Consider the following 27,423-nt stretch of genomic DNA (forward strand, 5'->3'; position numbering starts at 1 on the left):
CTTTCTTTCTTTCTTTCTTTCTTTCTTTCTTTCTTTCTTTCTTTCTTTCTTTCTTTCTTTCTTTCTTTCTTTCTTTCTTTCTTTCTTTCTTTCTTTCTTTCTTTCTTTCTTTCTTTCTTTTTTTCTTTCTTTTTTTCTTTCTTTCTTCCTTTCTTCCTTTCTTCCTTTCTTCCTTTCTTCCTTTCTTCCTTTCTTCCTTTCTTCCTTCCTTTCTTCCTTTCTTCCTTTCTTCCTTCCTTTCTTCCTTTCTTCCTTCCTTCATTCATTCATTCATTCATTCATTCCCTTTCTTTCCTTTCTTTCCTTTCTTTCTCTCTTCCTCTCTTTCTTTCTTCTTAATTGAAAGCAGTGTGTGATTTTTTTCTTTGAAATGGTACTCTCTGCACACATAGCCTCTGCTATACTATACACTCTGGCATAGATACATGAATTCTTACACAAACAGGCACTGCCATCACCAAAATATTTACAACTCTTTCTTAAGCTATGTCAATTTCGATAAATACATACTCACTTGGAGTCCTTATCCCATCACCATTAATTCTGGATGATTTTTCATCTATACCTACAGACTGAGAGTTGAAGATTGCCTAAAGCAGTAGCACTGGCATACAGTTCTTTCCTGCTATGACCTTTTTAGGTCAGAGTATTTCACAGCCCTACACCTCTCCTTCTCATGTTGCTAATATACATATATATTTCTACGTACATACATGTAGAAAATACACACATACCTTTACACACAGATAGTGTCTCATCTGAAACAGGCTGTGTTTCCTCAGAGCACTTAAAGAAAAGCAGGAGCTAGAAAAGGCCAAGAAGTTTATTGCTACATCTGCTTCAGAGTTGTATTCACAACTGGGCACAACTTCAAGACAAACCAGGGCTGGAGTGAAGCTAACCACTTCATTAATTGTGCTAGAGATGAGGAAACTGATGCCACTATCTCTGATTTCAGAATAAATAAAGTTTAGGAGCCTCTGACACCCCCTTTGGACATGATTCAGCAATGAGTGGCTGTTCCCGGCTTTGCACCCTTTGTCAGAGCCAAGTCACAGCACAGACAGCTCTCAAAAAAAGCACTTCCAGGCTGGGATGAATTCACAAGCTCTTTTCTCCCACCTCTCTGAAGGCACAGCCATATCATGGAGGTGACACCAATAATCTAAACCTGTGTGAAGCAGTTGATGCAGCTGGCTTGGTTCCCTCCTTCACCTCTTCCCTCTTTGCCTTCTGCACTGGATCTCCATTCTTACTCCTGCTGTGCCTTTTGCAGGCCAATGCTGAGCCATTACACACAGCACTCCTGAGGGATGAAGGACGCTGCTGTTTCAGTGCAGTCCCTCTGGGACTCTGCCTTACATACGATGCCAAGCCCACTTAAGGGACGCCTCTCCCACACTTCTATTTTTAACTACAACAAAATAATAATAAGTTAGATGGATTTTCTGGGTTCCAGTGTTGGAACAAATTATCAGCGTGGATGTTTCAACAACTGAGCAGGAAAACAACTGCCACACTACATTAATAACACTTTTTTTTTTTTTTTTTGTCTGAGCTATCTCCATCTCTTCTCCTCTGCCTTATGCATATCACTATGCATTACCGACCCAGTGTGCATTAAAAGAGCAAAAATGGGGGTTTCAGTATATGTATAAACGTGAAGGAACAGCTCCCATTTTGTGCTGTAGATGTTGTCAGCCAAATTAGAGAGGAGCCCCATTGTGGTCCGCATGTGCTAATCAAAGTTTAAAAGAAGTTAGGCATGCTCTTTCCTGTGGCAGTGCAGATGCTGTCCACGCGCAGCAGGGACGCCTCCATTGCTGCTTCCAAAAGAGCCTCATGGGTCACTGGCTACACAGGTGATAGACTGGATTTTTGTATTTGCTGGAAACAAAAACGAAAACAGGGGGAAAGGACACCCAGCGACGTCCTCCACCACCTACACCATGTCTCAGTGCCTCGGTTTCAACGCCCCGCGGTGAGGAGCCATCCGGGACGGGCAGATCCCCGATACATCGGGCCACGCACGGTGGCTCACGCTGCCTAGGACTGACCATGGGGGGCCTCAGGACAGCTCCAAGCCTTCCCTCCCACCACGTCGGCGGGGGGCTCCCTATTTGGCCATGCGGCGGCGGGACAGCGCCGCTCCGCACCTGCCTTAGATGGCCGGGCAGCCGCGCCGCGCCTTGCGCCATTCATGGCCGCGCTGCGCCGGCATGGCGCCGAGCCGGCCAAATAAGGAGAAGGTGGCTGCCCCGGCCCGCGGCCCGCCCGGCCCCGCCGCAGGCTATAAAGCGGCAGCTTCTTGCCCCGCCGGCACCCAGGCGCTCTTCAGTAACCGCTCGCTGTCTGCGCTGCTCCGGTGAGTGGTGCTTTAAGGAGGGGCGGAAGGGATGGAAAGAGAGAAGAATGGATGGGGAGCACCGACGGGAGGCACTGCTCGGCTCAGCTTGTGCGGGTGTTACAGGCGCTCTGCCTGCTCCTGCCGCGAGCACGGGGACGGGGACACCTCCCTCTGCCCTTCTCAACCCCTCGGGAGTGGCTGCGGCTCGACGGGGCGCGGTGCCCTGCCGGTGGCAGAGTGCGCTCGGCAGACTCTGAGATACCATTTCGCTCATCCATTTTGATCCGTGCCCTGAGGGTTCCGCTAGTGATGCCCTAAGTTAAGAGTTCTGGGTGCCTTTTGAAGCGCGAAGGCAGCTGCCGACGGGTCCCGTCGGAAGCCATGCCCGAGCGTGGCCGAACCCCGCGGGACCTGCCGGGACCCTCCGAGCCACTCGTCTCCTGTGTACCCGGCAGGTGCCCTGCGTGCCCGCAGGGGTCTGTATGCACTGCCACGTTGTCTTGCAGGTCCGTGCCTATCAGCCAAGATGTGTGACGACGAGGAGACCACCGCGCTGGTGTGCGACAACGGCTCAGGGCTGGTCAAGGCAGGCTTTGCTGGGGATGATGCCCCCAGGGCTGTGTTCCCATCCATCGTTGGCCGCCCCAGGCACCAGGTAAATTCCTGCCCAAGAACAGAACCAGGCTCCATCAGGAGTCAGTCTCACTCCTTAAATCTGTTCTTCTCCTGCCACCCCAGCCTTCTCTTCCCTTGTACCCTGCTGACACCTTTTCTGTTGTCTGTGCTGCTTCTTTACATTTCCCTCTTTGGCTCGCCATCGTCTTGTCTCTGTCACTGTCACCCCTTGTACCAGTTCTTTTCAATTCACCAGTATCCCTCCTCTCTCCCATAATGAGATAGGAAACCCTTTTTCCTCCAGAGCTGCTGCCCACACCATTCCCATAGCTAGACATGCTTCTGGTGTTGGTTCAAAGGCATCTCCATAGGCTGAACTTATCCCACCCATCCACCCCAGTGTCCCACATATAAAGCCCTTGCGTTTCCTCTGCTGCTTTTGTCTGTCTCTGCCTTCTTACCACCTTCTAAGCCTCTTTTTCTGGGGTCCTATTTCATTCTCCTTGTATTTTCTCACAATTTGTTCAAAACACAGAAAACACAAGGCTTTTTCTCCTATAATTGCTGTGACAAAAAAGCTTATCATGCTTTTCACTATCAATTGAACTTTGGTCTAGAAAGAGGTAATTGAAAATGAAGGATATATATTTAAAAAAAAAAAAAGTGGGAGAAGTCCTTTGATCTGATTAAAGGAAAAATAATTTCAAGAGAGAGCTTCAAGATCTATTGAGTTAATATTTTAATAAACAACTGTAACAACCTTTTAGTGGCATTACTGCTTGTACCTTTCTGGAAAATAGCATAGTTGACTGAGGTGTAAATCTAGTTCTGTGATGTTGTCTTTCTCAAGTCATGTGTTCCTGTATTTTGTTCTTTTAGGGTGTTATGGTTGGTATGGGTCAAAAAGATTCCTATGTGGGTGATGAAGCACAGAGCAAAAGAGGTATCCTTACTTTGAAATATCCCATTGAACATGGCATCATCACCAATTGGGATGATATGGAAAAGATTTGGCACCATACTTTCTACAATGAACTCCGTGTGGCCCCTGAGGAGCACCCCACCTTGCTCACAGAAGCACCCTTGAATCCTAAAGCTAATCGTGAAAAGATGACCCAGATAATGTTTGAGACCTTCAATGTACCTGCTATGTACGTGGCAATCCAGGCTGTCCTGTCCCTGTATGCCTCCGGTCGTACCACAGGTAAAATAGACTTCTTTCCTTTCAGGACCCACAGACCCTTTCTCCTTCCCACTCCAAAGACACACACATAGACAAACATACAAAACAGCATTGCAGTTTACAGAAAATTACTCTGTTGGCTTATTTTTTTTTTTTAAGATTATGCTTATTAAAGGTAACTGACTAGCAGAAAAGCTAGTTTGTGAATGGAACTATATGAATTTGTCTGCATTGGTTTAAAAGAAAGGCGCTAAGGAACTGATTTTCCTGCTGCTTGTCATGGTGCGAACAAGGAGACATCACTGCAGTTAACACAAGTATTACAGCAGTTTGAGTTTAAATTGGGCCAAAGAGTTGCCCTTTACTGGATCAAGGCCATCATTACATCAGTACACTTCCTGCTCAGTGTAGCATTGGAAGGCTATTCATATGGATTCATTAAAAGTCTGTACGGGACAGTTTTTTGTGGGGATTGTTTGACCAAACGGGAATATCGGAAGGAGTTGGCAAGACCTGCATGTCAGTAGCTGGCTAAAATAGAACCGCGCTGCTTTATACTACCTGAAAATGTTCTGTTGTCTGTGGTACTGCTGTGTTGTAAGGTTTATCAGGTGATTCCAACTGGTTTCTGGCATTTCTCTTTCAGGTATTGTTCTTGACTCCGGTGATGGAGTCACCCACAATGTGCCCATTTATGAAGGGTATGCTTTGCCTCATGCTATCATGCGCCTGGATCTGGCTGGCAGGGATCTGACCGACTACCTCATGAAGATCCTCACAGAGCGTGGCTATTCCTTTGTGACAACAGGTCAGTCCTTCAGCTTGACCTCTTCTGAATATCCTCATGTCTCCCTTAACCCATCTTCTTTCCCTAGTATTTTGCTTCTCCAAAACTTGATTTGATTTCTCTGTACCTGCAGCTGAACGTGAGATTGTTCGTGACATCAAAGAGAAATTGTGCTATGTTGCACTGGATTTTGAGAATGAAATGGCCACAGCTGCTTCGTCATCCTCCCTGGAGAAGAGCTATGAATTGCCTGATGGTCAAGTGATCACAATTGGTAACGAACGTTTCCGCTGTCCTGAAACCTTATTCCAGCCATCCTTTATTGGTAAGTGCTTTCAGGAAATTCTTCTTTCAGTAGGAGGTGCAAATGAATCAGAAGTTCTAGAAGGTGTCCCACTCCTCTTCCTGTTTATCTACATTTTGCACAAAATCAAATATAAATAGGGAGTTTGATTCTCTTCTCCCTGTTAGCTGTGCTTAATGTAATTACTAGCTGGTAATTAGCTGAGCTCCGGACTCCTGTTGCTACTTCTAGGCCAGCTTTTAAGTTTACAATTTTTTGGTGGTGGAATATACACTGACAATATTGTCAAGTCACCAATGTCAAGAACAGCTTTCAGTGATGTATTTGTACCACCTATACTCTTCACTACTTCAAACACTATCTGGTTCCATGAAGAAATAAAAGTGTGTGGGAGAGAAAAAGATGTAAGGAAGAAGTGTACATTTACATACACTGAAATTAAATCTTGCTGTGGACAAGATGGCTGGTTTTGCTGTGTGTAGATGCAGCTGACGGATAACAGCAAATGCTTATAATCTAAGCCCCAAGCAACAAATGCAGTTGTTCATCAGCTGATGTGTTACTGTGGATTTAGTGTCAGTTCTTTCAGGAAGCACCTGTTAAAATTATAAATTGGAATGCAACCTATGAACATTTGCTTCTGGTTTCTTTTTACTTATCGCCAAATAGTAACATCTTCATCCATGTCTTGGTCTTGCCCTCGTGTTTATAAATGGCATAGACTCACAATGAGTGAGTTTATCTTATGTGTCTAACTCTTCTCTTATTGTAGGTCTTGTCTTTTCTTTGCACATGCATTATGATTCTTAGCTTTTCTAACAAAAATATTAGTTTTCTAAGCTTGTCCTATAGCTTTGGCTTTGTTTGTTTGTTTTTTCTTTTTCTTTTTTTTTGTATTCTTCTGTACAACTGGTAATCAGTAAGCAATTGTAGAACAAAACAATAAAACTTCATATTTATAATGACCTTTTCACAAAGACCTCTTGTATAATTTACCGATCAGCTTCTTTTTTCTCAAGGTATGGAATCTGCTGGTATTCATGAAACTACCTACAACAGCATCATGAAGTGTGATATTGATATTCGTAAGGATCTGTATGCTAACAACGTCCTCTCAGGTGGTACAACAATGTACCCTGGTATTGCTGATCGCATGCAGAAAGAAATCACTGCACTTGCTCCTAGCACAATGAAAATCAAGGTGAGGACTTTGACTCTACTATAAAATATGAATAAGGTGGGGGAAAATGTCCATGTCATTAAATTGGGATATAGTAACAACTCATAAATGAGACCATCAGCTGATGGGCAAATAAGATGTATTGTCATTAATTAACATAATGACATTAATAAGAATCAATTGTTACAAATCAGGAAAATTGATCTGTAGATTTACTTAAAGAATATTACGTTACCAGCTGCTGAAGACCAGTAAGTTACCATACATTCTTACTTGAAGGAACTCCTAGCTGTTTGGTGTGTTGATGATGTGGATTAGTTGTGCAGGAATGTAACTGTTAACGTAGGATTTTGCTGTTTCTCTTCATCCTAGATCATTGCTCCACCTGAACGCAAGTACTCTGTCTGGATTGGTGGCTCCATTCTAGCGTCCTTGTCCACTTTCCAGCAAATGTGGATCAGCAAACAGGAGTATGATGAAGCTGGTCCATCCATTGTCCACCGCAAGTGCTTCTAAGCACTTTTCCCTACATTTACTTCCCACTCAGGATGATGACAGTATGCTTCTTGGAGTCTTCTGGCAGCCCTTCCTGAACTCCTCCGTCATTGTACAGTTTGTTTACACACTTGTGCAATTTATTTGTGCTTCTAATATTTATTGCTTTATAAATAAAGATCTGGGACTTGCAACCTACAAATGTTTCTGATTGTTTTATTGTAAGTGTTATTTGGTTAAAAAAGAGTCTGTGAATAACCTGGGATTTGGAAACTCCCTTCAAATTTGTCATGCATATCTTTCTAAGTGATGTGGACATGTTAGGTTATATTTCATACTTAATAGTATTAAGTTTTAAAGTTGAAACAAAAGAACTATCATTTACAAGAAAGTAACCTTGAGGGTAGACCTAAGGAGTGGAACAAGAAGGAAACCTCCCACACTGACTGAATGGGCTTAGAATTGTTTTTTGTTTTTTTTTTTTTCCATTGCGTTGCTTATAACCCAAATAATTTAATATCAACTTACTGAAAGCCAAAGCCTCTCAAGAAGGATTATGCTAATACACCTAGAAAGCAATTTATAACTAATTAACTCAGTACTTGAGAGTCATACAATTGTTTTCTGTGGGTTATAAATATTTATGACAAAACATTATTTCTAATTGACAATTTACTCATTTTCTTCCCTCTTCTAATTGACAATTTACTCATTTTCTTCCCTCTTCTTAAAGCCAGAAGCCTTAGTTGTGCTAATGCAAGGAACCGAACTGTTGCTGTATAAACATATAATTGTTATTGCCCTGATTAGTTGCACATCATCATTCATATGTCTTAGGCAGTTTCTAATCCATAATCTTTGCTATTCTTATTACCTGACCTACATATGCTTTCCATGGGCTTTTGTGTTCCTCACCATGACTTTTTTATAACTGCTCATTGTTTTAAAAAAGTAATACCTAAAAGGCGAAGAACCAGAATCACCTGGGAGGTTTTCATCAAAATAATGAAACTAGTCAGTATCCCAGCTTGAACTGTGTATAGACTGGAGTTAGTCCAAACTTGATTGAAGAAATCAATTAAAGTATGTATCAAATTAGTACATGTAGTTAGGCACGTGCTCAGCTAAGGGCCATTGCAGGTGGTTAAAAACATGAGATTTAATGCTAATTTTATACTCAAATGCAAATCGAAAAAAATATAATAATAGTTTAGATAGAAAAGAACAGAAACTTTTTCTATTCCTCATACCTCTTAATCTTTGCAAGGGCATTTAAACTGGTCATTTGGTGTGATCTGCGGTTAATCAGAACTGATCTTACCTTTTCATTAATTTAGACATGTTTACTACCTGTCTCTAGTTTACTTAATAATAGAAGGCAGTTGAAGCCAGTTGGCTTAGGTACTACTATAGTTGCCTACCACTGAAATGTATCTGAAATATTTAGCTGCTTCTAGTTATTTATTTGATTTTAGGCGTAGAAGGTGGATAGAATTGTTAAATGTAAATGAAATTTGAACATAAATCTGAAATATACTGCACAAAATATCACTGAAATCCTTCTACAAACAGAAATTTTCACAGTGCGGTAGAGATTAATTATCTGTGAATCTCTTAAGGCAAGGTCAACATTTACTAGTGTTTTCAAGAAGGTTTCCAGAGTAGGACATTAAGCTGAAATTCATATAATTGAGGAATAGTATATGTTTTGAAAATATAGGAACTTTACCAGATTTTTGAACAAGAGAAAATCAAGTGTTCAAGCATAAATTGAATTAAATGAGATTTTCTTGCTTAGTCTTGCTTACTATTTGAATGATATGGCTGATCAAAGAGGTCATCTCAGGTATTACTGTGAATTAATGAGATGATACTGGACATAAATTGCAACTAAATGGAGCTTAAAATGTTAAACAAGTATGCGAAAGGCTTAGTAAGTCAGGCCCTGTGGATTCCTGACTGCCTGGCTCCAATAAGCCAGGAATGGCAAGCATACGGCTGGCAGCACTGCTGTGACTGTGGTTAGAATTTTATCCTTAAGCTTGTGGGCATAAGGAGGGAACTGAAAGAAGTCACTGATTCCATGACAGGTGAAAAAATTACTTACATAGAAAGTTCTGGCTATTTACAGTTTATGGAGCAGCAAGGATTATGTAAAATACAGTATGTTTGACCACAGGTAGGGTATGATTAAACAGAACTTGCACCTTACTCTTTTTCTCTTCTTATAGCATGTTTCCAGATATATTCAATTTTAATCCAGTTATCCCATATTATGCCATTATCAAATATGCATTTGCAGTCAGCACAGTGAAAACTTCAATAATTCAGTAGAATGGGAAGTATGATAACTATTTATGGAAATACAACTTGGGAAATTTTTAGAACTTTAAATATAGAGAATGCAACTGACCAGTTTGATGGAGAGGAATTTGGGTCACGTAAGCTAGAACAAAATTCTGCTAACAGAACCTTTTGCTGAAATGTATCCTGTTTACATTTTACAGCAAGACTCAATTGCAGTTGTTAATGTTTTATATACTAAATGAAGATTGTGTTTAAAATGATTGTTTTTTAACAGAAAATAAGGACATGTTTCAGAAGTTTCTTGTTAGTTCTTCAAGGCTCTTTTTTTAAAAAATGGTACAATAGTCGTCATAAATTTGATAGTTATCTACTTTGTGCTAATCTCTAAAAAGGATGTTTCATTTAAAGTCTAAAAAGTGCCACCCTTGGGCTAAGCACTAGTATGAAAATTTTTATCTTTAGAAGAATTTAGAAAAATTGAATCCTATAGCTTATGGATATAGACTAAGAGCGATTTATAGTAAAAAATTTAGATAAGCAAGTATATGTGACAGCCGGATTAATCTACAATAATCATGCAACAATAGAAAAAGATAAAGAAATTCCCTTTCTTTGCTAGTAGGACAGATTTAGTAGAAGGACCAGACAGGAAGAGATTGTTGCTTTCTTTTACTAGTAGTTAAATCCATGCTGGAGCATCTCATCTCTGGATTATTATCATTATCTCAGTTATTATCAAGATAAAATATATGGACACACATATACATATACATATACATATACATATACATATACATATACATATACATATACATATACATATGTAAATAATGAGTGATTAGTAAATCTCACTCATTGGACTCAAGAAAGAAGCAATTCAGGCAGCCAATATACAACTTGTTATCTTTCGCTTTTTCTCATGAGAAAGTTGACACTTGCAAATTCAGCATACAGAAATGTTAATTATTGGGGGAAAAAAACGTTGATATGTAGTTAAAAGATAACTTTACTTTGTGATCAGGCTGTCCTGTGTGAAATGCATAAAATGATTTCAGCAGACATTAGAAAAAATTTAATATACATGGTGATGATCTTATTTTTCATCACAAAGGAGTAGTTCACACAGATAGCCAACTACAGAGAGTAGAAGGAGAGGCAACAGTACATGTCAGAAATTGCTCTGCTGCTACTGCAACTAATTTTGGCTGTCTTGGAACAGCTGAAGTTGCAAACACTCTCTAAAGCACAGTTCCTCAGTTTCCCTGTCAGCATTGCCATTACACCAGACAAAGTCTGAAGGACACTGCATAGCTCATGAGGGAATCGAAACGCATTGGAAAGAAACCCAGCATATTCCTCATTCTCTTTGACAATACTCTTACTGGTGATCTCTTCCTGATCAGAAGGGACTCAGATCTAATCTTTAAAGTACTTCTTCAATGCCTTGCTACCTAAGTTTTATCAGGTACCTTCCCTGACTTATGGTTAAAAATGTTGCTAAAACACAGTTCCTCTTCTCTAGTAGAGGAGAGCATACTACCCTCCATTTGATATTCCTTCGATATATCATAGGTACCTCAGATGAGTTGGGAAGTGGGAGAAAAATCAGTTCATTTTATTCAGAGGAGGAAGGGGTCTGGAAGCAACACACTACTGGGACAGTCAAGGTGTGGAGATCCTCCACATCCAGATCTACAGGGGCTTACAGCACTAGATGTCAATAAAGGAGGAATCAAGCCATACTGTCACATTTACATGATAGATATCTTTTGATATTGAATATCATGCAAGTTCTCTATTTGTTTTGATTATATAAAATATTTCAAGGACACAGGTTAAGTTTCTATTAAATAATAAACAAACAAACAAATAAATAAATAAACACTAAAGAGAATAAGGAACATCAATTTTAAGCCAGAAAATTGTCTATCTTGACTCATGTATTAAAAATATTTCTGGTTAGTAAAAAATTAGCTGTTAGATGAATGAACTGAATTACTTCTTTTGAAAAGCCAATGCAGTATGCTTTGCAGTGCTTTGATTTTCTGGTAAGCCAGGAATTACAATCCTTGCAGAAATAGAAACCTCAGCAGATTTTTAAGCACAAAGAACTCAGAGTATAAGAAAAAAAAAGTACTTCTTACTTTTATATGAATTATGTCTTGAATTTACTACCAAAGCAAGAAGATCCTTCACTGTCTAGGAACAAGAAAATCCAAGAAAAGAAAACACTGTTTTCCATTAGTTAAACCACGTCATTTTTATGGCTTTAAATTTATTTTGGGCTAAAGATTAAATGGAATAATGTTCTCCTCTGTCTTCTGTTACACTCTTAACAGAAAACCCCTTTCTTATGCTAAACTTTTGACTCCGTTATCTGTATTAGTTTGACAATTAGAATAACTGATGATGTAAATTAATATCATTAATTGATTTGGTAGATCACCATTGGTTGTGAATTCAACCTTATTTGCTGTTTCATTCATAATTAATATACTGAACTCATAACAGATATGAATGTGTGCATGATGTTAACATTCTTAGTGACTGAATCAATAAGAAATATGTAGTAGTTTATTATTTTTATTGTGATATAGCCATTAACTCCAACAGTGAAGGAGTTTAAAGAATCCAATTACTTGAAAGACAGTTTCCCCCTTTTGTGTCTATTAACATCTTTGATACTCATAATGCTATATATCTTCCAAAAGAAGATGCAAATTGTGAGGTATGGAGAGATAAAGTTATGTTTTTTCAGATCACTGAAATCTAGAAAGAGTTTCTTGCAGCTGGGTAACTAAGAAAGCGATTGTGAGAAATAAAGTTTGTGGTTATATGCTTAAAGAAATTTGACAATTTATTTGAACCATACTTAAATTATCTATATATACATACACAGAAAAGAATATTTAGTAGGAATTTAATGTTTAATATGGCTTAATATGACTATACGTCACAATCCATTACAATGAAATACTACAACTTGTCCAGATATGCTATAAAATTATCATTTCTTGTATTGTAGACACAGAAACCACTCTAATATGTGATGAAGAGGTTTACAAAAGTGATTTACAACACTTATTAGTGTTGAAATGATTGGATTGGAGCTATCTTGTGCAGCTTAGCTCTATATGGCAACCAGACAAATCGCAGTAATGCAGCAGTAGCATTTGGTCTTCTGCCGGTATATTTTGGCAGCTAAATTTAATGGTTTTGAAAGAGACTTTTGTGGTACTGATGAATTCACTGTACATAGCAAAATGAGTGGTTATTTTATTGCTGGTGATAGTCTTTTGCATTTGGTTCCAAATTCTCTGAAATGCAAGTATTTTTTGTAAATCTTCTCTTTAACTTCTCTTTACAATTGAAGAATGCCTCTAACTCAAACACAATTCAGAGATCATGTCTGTATAACATGGCAAATGAGTATCTCCTCTAGCAACATAACATCATGGATTTTGGAAGGACAAATATTTCTTGCCATAAAATTCAAACACATTTGATTAACACAGAACTGCTGATATTTTGTAGCCTGAATTCTAAGAAAGAACTCAATTCCCATTTTGATATTATGCTTAAGATAAAATCTAAGAACTACAGGCTTTTGAGAAAAGATCAGAATTTGAGTACTTTTAGTTAAATGTGACTTACAGTCTGCAGTCAAAAATCCACAGAAATATGATCTTCAGATGTAGCCTAAATACATCACATACTACTGGAAGTGTAAAAAGTGTCCAAAGTCATCTTGAGAATGTGTGCTGTGTCTAGCATCACATTCAGTGTTTTAAGATCTGCAGCAATAGTTTCGTAGAATTTTTCTTTCTAATAAAATGTAGTATCAGCCACAGTCATCAGCTTGCTAGACAAATTTACTTCCTTTTCATTTTAACTGAGATAGTGGATTTTGCCCATTGTACTAGCAGCTACTAGAAACAGGAATCTATCCTTTGAACTTATTTTTGTAAATAAAAAGAAATATTAAATGAACAGGAATAGTACCCTGAAGGATCTTCCTTTTGCCAAAAGGTATACTTTGCTTGTTCTGTCTATGTATATTATACAAAGCACATACAATGTCCTTTTAAGTACTAAAAACATGATTTCTTTTACAAGTAATAATCCGAGAAGATGATTGTGCAGTCTCCAAATAGGGTCATGTGGTGACAGGGAAACAGTGGGTGCTATTAAAAGCCTGACATTTATCATTCACAGTGGTTAAATTTATCATGGTATTTATGGCATTTGCCAATCTAAGTATAGAGAATGCCACAAATACTACAGAACAGATAAATGCTGACTTGTGGGTGATGTGAAGATTGGATGCCATTTTGGGTATAGTGAGCATGAATTAATAGAGTTCTTGATTCTTGGAAATCTAAGGAGGAGTGTTAACAGAACTGCCACCTCAGTCTTCCAGAGGGAAGACTTTGGCCTGTTTAGGAGACTAGTTGACAGAGTCCCCTGGGAAGCAGTTCTGAAACGGAAAAGAAGGCTGGACACTCTTAAAGAAGGAAACCTTAATGGCACATGAACAGTCCATTCTCATGTGCTGAAAGATAAGCCAGGGGGAAAGAAGACTAATCTGACTGAACAGTGCTTTGGCTAGAACTGAGGAAGAAAAAGAGTGTTTGTGGCCTTTGGAATAAGGAGTAGGCTACTCAGAAGGACTATAAATATGTCATGAGGCTACACAGGGAGAAAATTAGGAGCCCAGCTGGCGATTAGTCTGGTTACTGCCACTGAAAACAAAAATGCTTCTATAAATACATTAGTAACAAAAGGAGGACTAAGTAGAATCTCCATGCGTTGTTGGATATGGATATGGAAGGAAATACAGGGATGAAATATTCTCCAGGCTCAGGGGGTGAGCATGGACTGCCTCTCACAAGTGTTTACAGGTGCAAGTGCAATTCTGTCCCTCCTTAACTGAAGAAGGTGTTGTGGTGATTAAAATCATGGGTATTAAGTTGGATAAAGGGACTTCTTTTTTTTTCTTTTTTTTTTTCTTTTCTGCCATAGTTTAAAAAAGTATAGCAAAAAGCTGAAAGAATAAGGTCATAGTTGTGAAGAAGGAGCTTTTACTGTTTGTTAGATAATGTCGCTTCCATGAAGATGTTAAGGCTTTTTCTTTGATAATCTCTTAAGTTACTGAATGGATCTGATTACTGCACTGAGGAGTTAAATTCCTGGGCTGGGGACAAAATTTGTGTGTTACAACTCAGGCCTACTTTCCCTCCCTGATATGAAATTTTCACCTTAATTTAGCAAATTCTTTGTTATTTACACACACACACACACACACACACAAACACACACACACACAAACAAAAGAGAGAATCTATGTGGTGAAAGCAGTGGAGGGAAGTATACTAAGGAAAGAGAGTACTATATCCAACTTGAATAATTTATAAAATATTGTAGTATTTCCCCAGATCGTAGGTTGATATCTTTAAAAATCACTTGAAGAGTGGAATGTGTTTCACTTTGGTAAATATTATTTTGGAAGACTGAAACTATAGATATAACTTAAATGTAGAACAAAAAAAAAATGCAGTATATTCTTGTGTTGATAATAAAAATACTGGGGGCTTGAATCAATTAGAATATTGCTGTTGTTTCAAAGACAATCTAAAGCACATGAAAGCATGACTATTTTTCTGAAGTTTTTTTTTCTTTAATTACTGTGCTTTAAATGTATGCATACTTCTAGTCAACCATTGAATATAGATGCTGAAAACAGTGAAGTGGAGAAGCTCTGTTCTCATTTTTTCCAACTGTGTCCCTTGGACCAGATCCTAGTACAACTTGCTGCATGTACTGAGAATTAATATCAATGCTGGTGTGTGCAAATTTTGAATTGTTTATTATTCCCTCAAAATTCTGGAGGTTTATATGTTATATTAAATGCAATGATATGCATCCAAATGCTACTTCACTTTTGAGAAGATGATTTTCATAATAAATGCCAAATATCAGAAACATTTATTCTTTTAAGTAAGAATGTGCTGCTACGCAGTCACAGGACAATTTATAATTTGAGTAAAGTACAACTTCATATTTGTCTTTTCTATGTATATTATGATTTGGCTTTCTAACTTATACATTTGCTCAATTAAAAACAAAAACAAACAAAAAAAAGTAATACTGAGCTATTCATAGACACTGCAGCAGTGCACCAGATTTGCTGCAGAGCCAGCTGTGATGTGATATACCATCATCTCTGCAGGACAATCGTCTCTGCCTTGTGCTTCAAGTACACTGGCACTTCCTAGCACTGGAAAAATTGCTTTTCCCTGCAATTGCTTTTCCCTAGAGAAAAGAACAATTAAAACTCTTTAAGTATGTCTGGATATATTCACTTAATGTATTTCTCTGACCTACTCTTCTCAATGAAAGAAAAATCAGATATTTCTTATATATCACATCAAAGAGAGTATCTTACTGTGTTTATTTTTTTTTTCTTCCAAGATAATCTAAAAAACTGAAGAAAACTGTATTGTTTGGCTTGGGAATTGGGAATCACAGAAGAAGAAATTTTTAAAAGCGGAAACTAATTCTGTGTTCTTTGCTTAAGGATGTTTCTGTCATCATGGCACACCAAATTTATCTTAGCTTGTTGGTCTTATTGTCTCACATAGTGCAACATGCTGTATTAAATGCATTTTCCATTCAACAGGAACTCTGCCTGCCTGATATCTCTGACTCATCCACCTGTCTAGTTGGTGTTCTTTGAATTAATTGATCTATCTTTGAGCTCATGTTTTCTCTCATGCCTTGTTTGCCTTTGTGGCAGTTATATTTGGATTTCACACATTCAGTGCTGCCTTATGTACTGCCTTCAAGGCCAGGGAACATTTTGCACTGACATTTCAGGTACTGTGACTCTGGACTTTGCTAACTTGTTGGCGTAATTAGTCTAAATGTGCCTCACAGATTTTTATTAGAGCCCTGTGGGGACTTAATTTTTTTTCTCTCCACCTGGATTAGCCTTCCTGTAAGCTCATTCTCCTTATATACAATTCCTGATCCGTGACAGATCCGTTGCTCAGAGAAAATACATGAAATAATGAAATTTATCAAAAAGTACTAATGAAACAAAACAGATTGATAACTTATCCATGTTTTCATGTTATATTAGTGACATATTTAAATAGGTAAGACCTTTGTGTGCTTATCAACAAATATTTGAAGTCAGTAGCCTGGTCTTTGCTCCCAAAAACTCTAGCATGAACGTCCTTATAGTCTCAGTGAAATAAGGGCTGGAAACTACAGATTCTTCTATATCAGAATCCTCATAAAATGTTGAGTGTTTCAGAGTTTTGGAAAACACTGGGTAGCTGTGTTGCAATATGAGACCTTGAAATCCTTGTCTGAAAATGCTGGAGAGTGGAGGTTTATAACATATTTTAGTCTATTTTATGAATTCTACATCTAAGGATAGAAATGGGGCTGGCTCAGATATCCTCAAGTAAAAAAAAACAATTATTTTATTTGATTCCTAAATCTGAGAAGTTGCACTGTGTTGTTGAAATTAAATTGCAGCAGCCATATTTTACAGCCAGGATTCCCCCTATTCTCAGCTTAAAACAGTTCCCCAATTATCTACACCAGTAACCTGACGCCTGAAAGCTCTTCTGACTTCCTGTGCAGGAAGGTAAATGCTCACATGACATTTGACCACAGCGAGGTTATACTGCATTCGCTCAAATGCCCTGGTCCTGTTTTGTAGGCTCTCTGTAATTTCTCATTTGGCAGAGTGAAGCCTGTGGGATAAGACAAGTTTTCCATGGATCAGTTCTTAGACACTTCCCCCAAAAAGTCTGTTCTGTTATGTGCTGTACAAGAAAGAGGAGAGTAAATCTGGAAGGGGAAAGGGAGGCTTATTGTCCCAAGGCAGGATGTTTGGACACAACCTGAGTGAATCTGTACTGAGGAAATTGTGTGGAAAATGGAGAGGCTGACTGAAGAAAATAAAATTCTGTTTTTTACTGTGTGACCAGCAAGCACAGACTCATGCAAGTGCAAGAGATGCTTCACGACTGAAAAATAGGAAATGTAGATAAAACACCAAGTGTTCTTTACAACAATTCTTATTAATTGATACAAAAAAATAAATTGATAAAATGTATGCATAAAATATTCACCCATTTGCATGCAAGTATAGATCTATTTCACTGTTCTCACTGCTGGAACCTTTGGCACTCACTTGAGTAGCATTTTAAATGACAGGAAGTACAGAAAAGGCGTACAGCCTGGGAAGTGGTGATGATGGCATGCTCTAGGTCCCCTGCCACCCCACTGGCTGTAGAACGGTCTCCAGGGGTTTCTCCTACTGGCACTGCTGTGCATGGTCCACCTGCCCTCACCAGCCCGTGGATTTCTGGGGATTTCAAGGAGAAGGTAGGGGAAAGGGAGGTACTTCTTGACATGCTCAGCTTTCTGCTGAGGTGGGCAGATGCATCTTTCAACTAAGGAAATCATGGGGCAAGGTACAAAATAATTTTTTTTTTTTCTAAAGATTGTTGCTACTTTGGATGTGTTCATCACAGGAAAACAGGCCATGATTTCTTGCAGGGAAGTGTGAAAGATAATGTAAAGAGCTGCAAAGCAGAAGTTCTAAATCTCAAATGAGAAGTTAATATCTGGTTAAAAATGAGGTCAGATTTGCATAGGATGTGTTCAATTCAGTGCAGCCCTGGAGCAACTGTTACCTATGCAAGACATTACAGGGACTTCTCCATTGTCTAGAAAAATATTATTAAATATAATAATATTAAATATATTGAATACTGTAGCTTCCAGTAACATAGTGACATTATGCAGAATGAAGATTTTTTTTTTTTTTTTTGGAAGCACTGAAATAAAGCATACACAGCTGTACAATGTTTTATAAATTATTGAATTTATTTTTTCCTCTTTTTTTCCCCCACAAATTATTTCCTTCATAAATAGTCAAAAGTAAATGAGTTTTGATAGATGCTGAAAAATACAGTAGGCAATTGAATATTTCACAGCCTTAAAAGTATGGAAAAATCTCTGTATAACCACTTTGATTTTATGGGATTAGAAGAAATTGGATACTTAATCACATCTTTTTAAAACTCAGGAATTTATATTCATAGAATATTTTGATACTCCAAAATTGATTTTCCTTCATTTTGAAACAGAAATATTACAAAAATTTAAGGAATATTCTGGATTTTTTTTTGTTTGTTTGTTTGTTTAGGAGAGGTTAACAAATAGTGTTTTGAAAATGTAACACTCTGCGCAGCACTGAAAAGATGCAGTGTGTTAAAGGCAGTTGTGGAGGTGATAAAAAGGCCAATTTCATCCCCACCTGTGAAACTCCAGATGTGCATGGCTTGGAGTAGTTCTAGGAAAACACTGTGGGTCTATGAATTGGTGTTTTTCAGTGTGTAGATCTGTAAATGAGACTGAAGCTTCTAGACTAAAGACATGTCATGTTGAATACATGACACTTGAATGCATTACACTTGCATAAAATTATAAAATTTAAATTCACTTGATTTTTTTTTTGTAATATTACATGTACTATTGAAAGTATATCAGATTATTCCGTTAAACTGTATGTTCTTGATCCACTGAAGTAATTGAAAGGATAATTCAATAGCTTTCAACTTGGGACTTAGGAGAAAGGCTAAAATCACATGGAATTTGAATGTATCCTCCCCACATAGGCCTTCCAAATTGTCCTAACAATCTCACAGAAGAGGATTCCTAGAGAACAGGAATTCCTATGGAATGCTTTAGTTAATATTGTGTCAAATGACAAATATTTGTCATTTTGTCAAAATATGTCAAATATTTTTTTTGTGTCAAATGAACTGTAATTATAAAACACTCACTGACGTGTTTGCACGTGTACTACTGTATATGCATTTGTACTTTATATGTCTAATGAATTGCATAGCATTTATATTTTGCATAATTGTAATGAATTTGCATATCAAATGTATTTCACCCATTTTTATGGTAACTGCAAAACCTTTGAATGACAAAAGGATTTTTAAAATTCTTATGAACTTCTTCTGTTACTGAGTTTTTCACTCCTGCTGTCATAGTTTACTTTTGAATCAATCATTTGCCTGCTCTAGTTATTTCAAGGGATTACTTCAGCACAGCCTCCATTGGGATGTTTTAATGTAATGTGAATTCCCTTTTAAGAGATGTGGTGGGATGTGGAGGGAGAGGAGAAAAGTGATGGACATCAGGAAAGCTGAAGACATGTGGTGGTATGACAACCCAAATAAACAAAAGCAACTCTGCTGCAAATGATGCCACTGAATGGAAAGCATCTGGATATATAAGGATGTAGCATTTGGAGAAAAATAAAAGTAGGGAAGGCAAAATAGTAGGTCAGAAAAGAATGCTTGATGTAATGCATTCATATTGAAATACTGCAGCATGAATTCTCATAAATGGTTATTCATTTTCCACAAGATAGAAGAAGCAAAGGCTGCTTGCAGTTCCAGCATACAGATCTTGGTTCTTATTACTGAATCTTTCTTTTTGCTATTTTTGCTTTTTTTGCAGCACTCACTTTCTCATCATTAGCATTTGGTCACTAGTAATATTAAAATGTCCTGGTATAAGTAAGATTTTATGAATTTTTGAATTTTGACAACACAGAAGTCAGAATTGACATTAGTAGCACAAAAATTGACTACCTAGGGACTGAGATATTTTTATGTGAATTGAAAATAAATGCTTCTGAATTTATTATTGTCATTGTATATGATTAATTTTCTTCTGGTTATTACATATAGCTCTTTTTTTATTTGTAAGAAGAGGAAAATCAGGTTTGACAAAAAGAATCTTGCCAAGATTCTGTATTTGTTCTAGTATGGTGGCCATATGATTGGCTCTTATTTTACCATAAACTGCCAAACATTTGTACAGGACTACATATCTTTTTGAATATGTGTCTTTGAAAGAATGGACCTGCAATTAGAAAAGTGAGATATAAAACATTTTCTAGATAAAGCAGTTACACTTAGATATTTAAAATTCTTTTAATTCATAATATTATGAAGTTTTTACTCAGTGCTGGCCTGCCTCATGAATACTTCTTGTACCAGTTCCCAGCTGGCAAGACTAGTTGTAGAAATTCAGTGTGACATATAAGCCCTAATGTTTATGCCATCTTTCCTAAAAACATGCATTGATTTGCTAAAGAACTTTTCACTCATAGCGTTCTTCAGTAGTAAACAGTAGGCATGGACCTGAGACTGATAACAGTCTTGATTTCATTGTTAGGGTAACTATTTTGTCTGTTTACGTGTTGCATGAAGCCCTGACTTTTGTGCAGCCAGTGCCTTGCTGTTCCCTAGCATGGCGTGCTTCCATTCTCATATCAAGGAACATAACTGCCTTGATATTGGCAGTTTTGATACAAACACTATTGTCTACAGGACAAGAATCTGCTACATGTTTCTCAGAATCAAAGTGATGGTGTTGTGGTCTGTTGTTGCTTTGTCTTGAAAGCAGATGACCTCTGGCAGCGCATGCAGGTCTTGCACCTTTTCAGAAGTCTTTTTTCTTCAAATTCATTCTCTGTGGTGTGAAACAAAGAAATTGCCTACTGTAGAAATTTCATAGAAGAAAAAGCATAGAGGATTTCTGATTAAAATGCACAGAGCAGTTGTGCCAGGGTTGCACTCACACAGCAAGAGAAGAATGAACACACAACTGTTCATTTTAATGAGGAAGTGCAGGTGGAAGAAGATGACCTAGATGATTTTATGAATAAAAGATATAATCTGATGCAATCATTTCATTAATACACACATGGCATCAAATGAAAGCAGAGTGTAGCAGATGGCTGCGAGAGGTCTTAGATAGGTGTTTTCAGTTTAGTAGCTAACTACTTAGATTTTGGGGATTACCCCAATTGCTATCAGAAAGAAAGCATTCATCACACTGGTCTTTGAAAGAAAGGATTCCACTTTTATAAAAGTAATGCTGGAATATCTCACTTTTGTGACACTACATCGAAAATGCAATCACAAAGCTGATGTAGGGAAATACATTCCACAAAAATTTCTGGAAGAAAAGCCTATTATTATTATAGCCTATTATTATAGCCTATTATTATAGCCTATTATTCTTAAGTGATAGCTTGCAATTTTCTTTGCTCTCAGTTTACGAAACTTGGTAGAAATGGTTTTATAATACAATCATGAAGTACAGTATTGTTATTCAAGTTTTGAATCTAAGCCTGACATTTATATATTTGCTGTAATTTCAGATCCACCATGTACGAGTGCAAAACACAGATCACCAAGGAAGGTCCTTGGGATAGTATCAATACTATCCCAGTTCTGAGATAAACTATATGGAAAAAAATAAATCTATATTATTAAAAGGATGTAGTATTTGGGAGATGCTTCTGTAGGATCTGGACCTTGTTTTCACATGAGTTAATCTCAACATAGAGAACAACAAGGTGGGAACACAGTGATTCTGTACACAATCTGAAAGCAGGTAGGCAGCAGCCAGCTGGCTACTTTGCCCTGCCCAAGTCATGCCATCAGTACTGGGGTTGCAGGGAGTCTGATACCAGAGCCAAATGTGTAGGTGCAGGCCCTGTGTGCTCAGCCCTGTATTTGAGGAATGCATAGCCTGAGAGATCTGTTGGCTTCCCCGCCTTTTGCAAAACCAAATCAGGGCAAAAGGGCTGGATTTCTTAGAGAGAATCTGTCCTATCACTTCTTAGAGACAGATTAACCTCGGTTTGGCATCTGAACTGAGGACACACACAGTCTCATTCTCCAAATCTAATCCAAGATCAGCTCCATCTGTATTATGTTAACATGAATTAATATTGAGGCAGAGCCTTCTTTGAATACATGTGGGAGCTGGAGTTCTGATTTTGTTTCGGAAAGGTTGTTTCAGCTCAGTTGCTGTCTTGACTTTGGTGTGGGGAGTTCTTTTTGCTGGTGTGAGGTTTGTGAGGGTTTCTTATGAATGTATATATCCTGAATTTAATCTGCAGATGAATAGTCACTTTCTTCATATGCAGAGCAAACCAAATACAACTACATTCTCAACTCCAAAGCCTGTGCTTGGGAGTGTGAAACCAACTTTGTTTCCTTTTTATACAGCTGACAAATATGTCGAACTGGGCAGACCTGATCCTGTTTCTTTAGTAGGAAATGGTTCTTTGTAAGCCATGAGCTTTTTAAGACTTAAAACACTGATAATCCTGAGTGCTTGTGAATGAAATATATACATGATTTTATAATGTGAATAACATATATGATGCAGATACTTTCGTAGCATTCTTAGCAGCCTACTCCTCTGCAAATCATGGCTTTATCATGGGCTGAAGTATTCAGGGAAATGGTGGAAAATCCAATAAAAACTCCAAGAAGCTGCAGATCTTCTTAAGCCTACTGTTCAAACTTTGGACACTGTAATTTAGGCATTTGTCAGACAAGTCTACAGGTTGCTCTTACACATCTGGTGAATAATGGGAATGCAAATAATTACTTTCAAGTCACTCAAAATATGTGTTACCATCAAGAAAATGACACTCAGATTGAAATTATTATCTTTTTACCCAAGCTTACAGAGATCTGAAGTCCACAAACTGTCAAATATAACAATAAGTGTTCTGTTTCTGAGTAAGGTGGTGGTGTGGCATATAAGGCTACTGTTAGAAAAGGAGAGGTCAGCTGTTTCAGAATGAAATACAACTCTTGCAAGAGTACACCTGAAATATTTAACTTTAAAACACATATAAATAAAAAAAATATTTCATATCAGTATTTATATGTCTGTAACATTCATTTATGTTACCTCCCCTTTATGTTTCTCATCACATACAGCAAATACTGGTTTACTGTTCATCAAAAGCTCAGTGTTTGGTTTGATCAGAATTTGATTCCTTTTTGTTTGCTGGTCATAAAAACTCAGATATGTATGTTTTTTATCCTGAGGCTATTTAACAGCTTCCCTTTGTAGGAATGCTTATACTTGACTGTAGACCAAAATCTCCTCTGTGCTCTTCAGTAATTTCTGTCAAGGTCTTTCTCTCTGTTTGGTTCTCCAAATACGATTATCATCATTAGCTTATTAGCATACTCCCTGCCCTCTCTCCTTCTGCACATGCATTACTGCTTCCTTTCCTGTTTTGATCTCTGTTATTTTCAGATCCCTCTCCACAGAGACACTTTGGGACCCATATGAAAAACATCGTGGCTGGTAGACAGATAATGGAGTCCTCTTAAAACCAAAGGAATAACACCTACTATTTTTTTTTTTTTCTTTATGGTGTTGCTGCAACAGCAGGTTTACAAACACACACACGCACACTGCAGGAGGTGTGAGATTCAGGTGTGAAGAAGGACGTAGTCAGGATTTAAGGAAAAGCAGTGGTGTAGGAAAGAACCAATCCAGAGTACTTCTTAACAGATTCTTGATTGGACAAGATGAAAAATCTACCATTTTCTCTGCAAATAGAAGTATTCACTGATCTTCTCATATTTGACACTTTCCCATTTCAAAGATTTAGGGATCCAATCAGGCAACAGACTCTAGTAATGTGAATCAGAGACCATCTGCACCATCAAATGAAAAGACAAATTTTGAGGTGTTTAAAACACACCAATGTCCTGCACATTGATGAAGTTTGGTCTTATTTTTTAGAGAACACTTCACATCCTTAGCACAACCCAATACTGTTTCATGAGAGAGCTGCAAAGTAAAAAAAGGACCACACTGTTTACAGTGGCCTAAACAGTTCTGCTTTGGAAGAAGACTGATTTTACTGAGTTTAGCAGCAAGAACACTATTATCAGACTGATTTGAATTTTTCTTATGTTCATTTTAATAACATCAGTTGAGTAGGTAAAAGGCTATAGTTTATCTTTGTGGAAATGTAGAGAACACACTTTAGGCTTCACCACCAGGAAAGAGTCAATCTCAGCTGGTGTCAGTGGTTTATCTGAAATTGTTGGGGAGTGTCTCAGGTATTCAGGTAAGGGTAGTTATAAAATAAAAAATATTTTAAACATATTGTAATAATTTGGGGGAATATGTAGGTGTTTTATAATGAAAGGATGTCTTTATTCTTGTGCTGTTTAGAGATGCCTTGAGTGAAGGTTTGGTGTCCTTTCTAACTTAAATCCAATCTCAGTCTCAGAATTATCTGAAATGGCTATATATGTTCACTTCTCCTTCCACAAGCGATTCTTGTATTATATCTGTGATCAGAGGAGAGTAACAATACAGTTTTAAGACCGGTTATCCCCCAAGGGTAAGCTATTGTTCTAGATGAAATTACTGCTGCATGACACTGCTGTTCTCTCAAGCCCGGGGAGCTTGCAGAGCCCCACAGTCCCCGAGACTGCAGCCAGGCACGGGGGCACAGCATCCTGGAGTAGCGGCCGCGGGCCAGTACCGGTTCCCAGGGGGACACTCCCCTGTGGCCTGATCCCAGTGGCGGGGAGGTGGCCGGAGTGGCCTCACTGCGATCAAGGCGGGCTCTGGTCGGGCAAAGAGCTGCTCGTTGGCGAGAGGAGGCTCGTGGTGGCTGGGTCAGGTCTTCCTCCGCCTCCCTCCTCCTCATTTATTTACTTCATTTGTTTTATCCCATTTATTTATTTATATTCACGGGAATAATAAAAAATGAGAAAATCCAAGCGCTGCTTTTGGCTGCTCTCCACCAACCTGTCAGTGACGCAAGCGGAGACTACTTAAAGGCAGATTAGAGGCAGCAAGACATTAAAAGCCAACCTTCCTCCCTTCCCGCCGCGGGTCCGCCGCTCCGCGGCACGAGCCGAGCGGGCCGTGCCGGGCTCGGCCGCCGCGGGGCCCCGAGTAGAATCGGGCCGGGCCGAACCGGGCAGAGCCGAGCCGAGAGTCCTCGAAAGGGCTGCCGCAACCAGCTGCCTTCCTACTACCAGACTGCAGGCGGTAGAGGGGGATTTCTCTCGTTTTATTTTTTATTTTTTTCTTTCTTCATCCCTTGCAATACAACAACAAAGAAAAAAAAAAAGGGGGGGGGGGGGGGAGGGAAGGAAGAAAGGGATAGGAAGAAGTGAAGATATCCCCTCCGCTTGCCAAAGTCTTTGTCTCCGGATGAACAGCGATGGGGGAATGGACTATTCTAGAGAGGCTACTGGAAGCTGCCGTGCAGCAGCACTCTACTATGATAGGGAGGTAAGGGCGACGGGGCGCTACGGGGGGCGCGGGGGTGCCCTGCTGCTCTATAGAGTCCTGGCGGTGCGGGCAGCCTGCGCGGGGCTCCTACCGTGCTCGCCTGGAAAGAGCCCGTGTACGGGCGGAACGGGCACGGAGCCACGGCACAGGATGGGGAGCCGCGGAGACACGGAGCTCTGCCCGACCCCGAGGAGTAGGGGGGCGGCGGGCAGACATTGAGGGAATCCCGCCGCGACAGCGGTCCCGCAGGCAGAGCCTCTCCGCGGCTCTCTGCGCGTTCGGCGGCTGCGGCCCGCGCGGTCGCTGTGGGTTCTCCTAGAGGGGCCGGGGCAGCTCCCACCATGGCTGGGGCTTGCGGCGACGCATGGCCGCTCCCTGCCGCGCCGAGGCGATACCGCGCCGGCTGCGGCGCCCCGGGCCGATCAGCACTGGACAGCTCCCGGCCGCGCGCACTGACGGGCTTCTCTGTTCCAGGATCCTGCTGACCGTGGTGGTGATCTTCAGGATCCTCATTGTGGCCATTGTAGGGGAGACGGTGTACGATGACGAGCAGACTATGTTTGTCTGTAATACGCTGCAGCCAGGCTGCAATCAGGCTTGTTACGACCAGGCTTTCCCTATTTCTCACATAAGGTACTGGGTGTTCCAGATCATCATGGTGTGCACTCCCAGCCTGTGCTTCATAACGTACTCTGTTCACCAGTCTGCTAAGCAGAGGGAACGGAGGTACTCCACTGTCTTCCTCACCTTGGAGAGAGACCAGGATTCAATGAAGCGTGAGGATAGTAAGAAAATCAAGAACACAATTGTCAATGGGGTGCTGCAGAACACTGAGAACTCCACCAAAGAGGCAGAACCAGACTGCTTAGAAGTGAAAGAGATCCCCAATCCTGCAATCAGAACTACAAAATCAAAGATGAGGAGGCAAGAAGGCATTTCTCGATTTTACATCATCCAAGTGGTCTTTCGAAATGCCCTAGAGATTGGATTCTTAGTGGGGCAGTATTTTCTGTATGGATTCAATGTCCCTTCCATGTACGAATGTGACAGATACCCTTGCATTAAAGAAGTAGAGTGCTATGTCTCTAGACCCACTGAGAAGACTGTGTTCTTGGTATTCATGTTTGCTGTCAGTGGCATTTGTGTGGTGCTCAATTTGGCAGAACTGAACCACTTGGGCTGGAGAAAGATCAAAATGGCAGTGAGAGGAGTACAGGCAAAAAGGAAATCCATATACGAAATCAGAAATAAGGATCTGCCAAGAATGAGCATGCCTAACTTTGGCAGGACTCAGTCAAGTGACTCAGCTTATGTGTGAGGCTGTGACAGAACTGAAACTTGGTGCCAGGTGGAACAGACCCAGACACCATTAGAGAAAGGTACATTGCTTAGGCAAGCATTTTATCAAACCACCAAGAAAGCCATTAAGGTATTGGATCTGCACTTACTGAACTAGCTGCAAAACTGCAGTGCTATGTAAAAGACTGAAAGCAAAACAAAACAAAACAGCTATAAAACCATGGTTGATCTAGCCTTACAGCTACTATTATCACTAATTTTGTTTCTAAAGATTGGATGCTATCTGTTGGTGGAGCAGCTTTTTGGTCATCTTTAGGATGAGTTTACAGTTTGGACTGTCTGATAAATCTTTGTAAACATGTAGAATGTTCATATTAAAAATCTGCAAGGATACTCTATATGGGGTGGGATGGGGTGGGGGAAACTGTTGTGATGTAAGATGTAAGCATGTTTTAAAAGGAGGGTAATTGCACTGTGACCGCAGCTCAATCAGGACATCTGCTCTCACCTATCTCACAGATGTCTGATGTTATTTTGCTTGTCTGCATCACAGAGTTTATTCCTGGTGTGTATTACTAGCTATTTTCTAACATAGTTTGTGCATCATTTAGTTATGCTAAACAATAAATGCTGAATATAATTTTGCCATTTATTGTTTGCCTGTCCACACACACCAGAGACCTTAATCATCCTATGTTAGTTGTGATCTACAAAATAT

General features: G+C 39.3%; 2 protein-coding genes across 5 annotated transcripts; both read left to right on the plus strand.

The window, feature by feature from the left end:
* Window positions 1–2,873: 2,873 nt before the first annotated feature.
* On the plus strand, window positions 2,874–6,932 carry ACTC1 (actin alpha cardiac muscle 1; the record flags this gene model as incomplete). 4 transcript variants are annotated; one of them, XM_079536646.1, is made up of 6 exons in its annotated part: window positions 2,874–3,002; window positions 3,842–4,166; window positions 4,792–4,953; window positions 5,066–5,257; window positions 6,256–6,437; window positions 6,789–6,932. In XM_079536646.1, the coding sequence occupies 6 exons, from the start codon at window positions 2,874–2,876 to the stop codon at window positions 6,930–6,932; spliced, it is 1,134 nt and encodes a 377-aa protein (XP_079392772.1). The 4 variants fall into 4 exon arrangements, with proteins under 4 accessions (XP_079392772.1, XP_079392773.1, XP_079392775.1 ...); XM_079536647.1 differs by having other exon boundaries at window positions 3,971–4,166; XM_079536648.1 differs by having other exon boundaries at window positions 2,904–3,002; window positions 3,848–4,166.
* Window positions 6,933–25,335: 18,403 nt separating this feature from the next.
* GJD2 (gap junction protein delta 2) lies at window positions 25,336–26,724 on the plus strand (the record flags this gene model as incomplete). Its single annotated transcript, XM_079537392.1, has 2 exons — window positions 25,336–25,406; window positions 25,881–26,724. The coding sequence occupies 2 exons, from the start codon at window positions 25,336–25,338 to the stop codon at window positions 26,722–26,724; spliced, it is 915 nt and encodes a 304-aa protein (XP_079393518.1).
* Between the last annotated feature and the right edge of the window lie 699 nt (window positions 26,725–27,423).

This window comes from Tetrao urogallus (genome assembly GCF_951394365.1).
Source record: "Tetrao urogallus genome assembly, chromosome: 6".
Lineage (NCBI taxonomy): Eukaryota > Metazoa > Chordata > Aves > Galliformes > Phasianidae > Tetrao > Tetrao urogallus.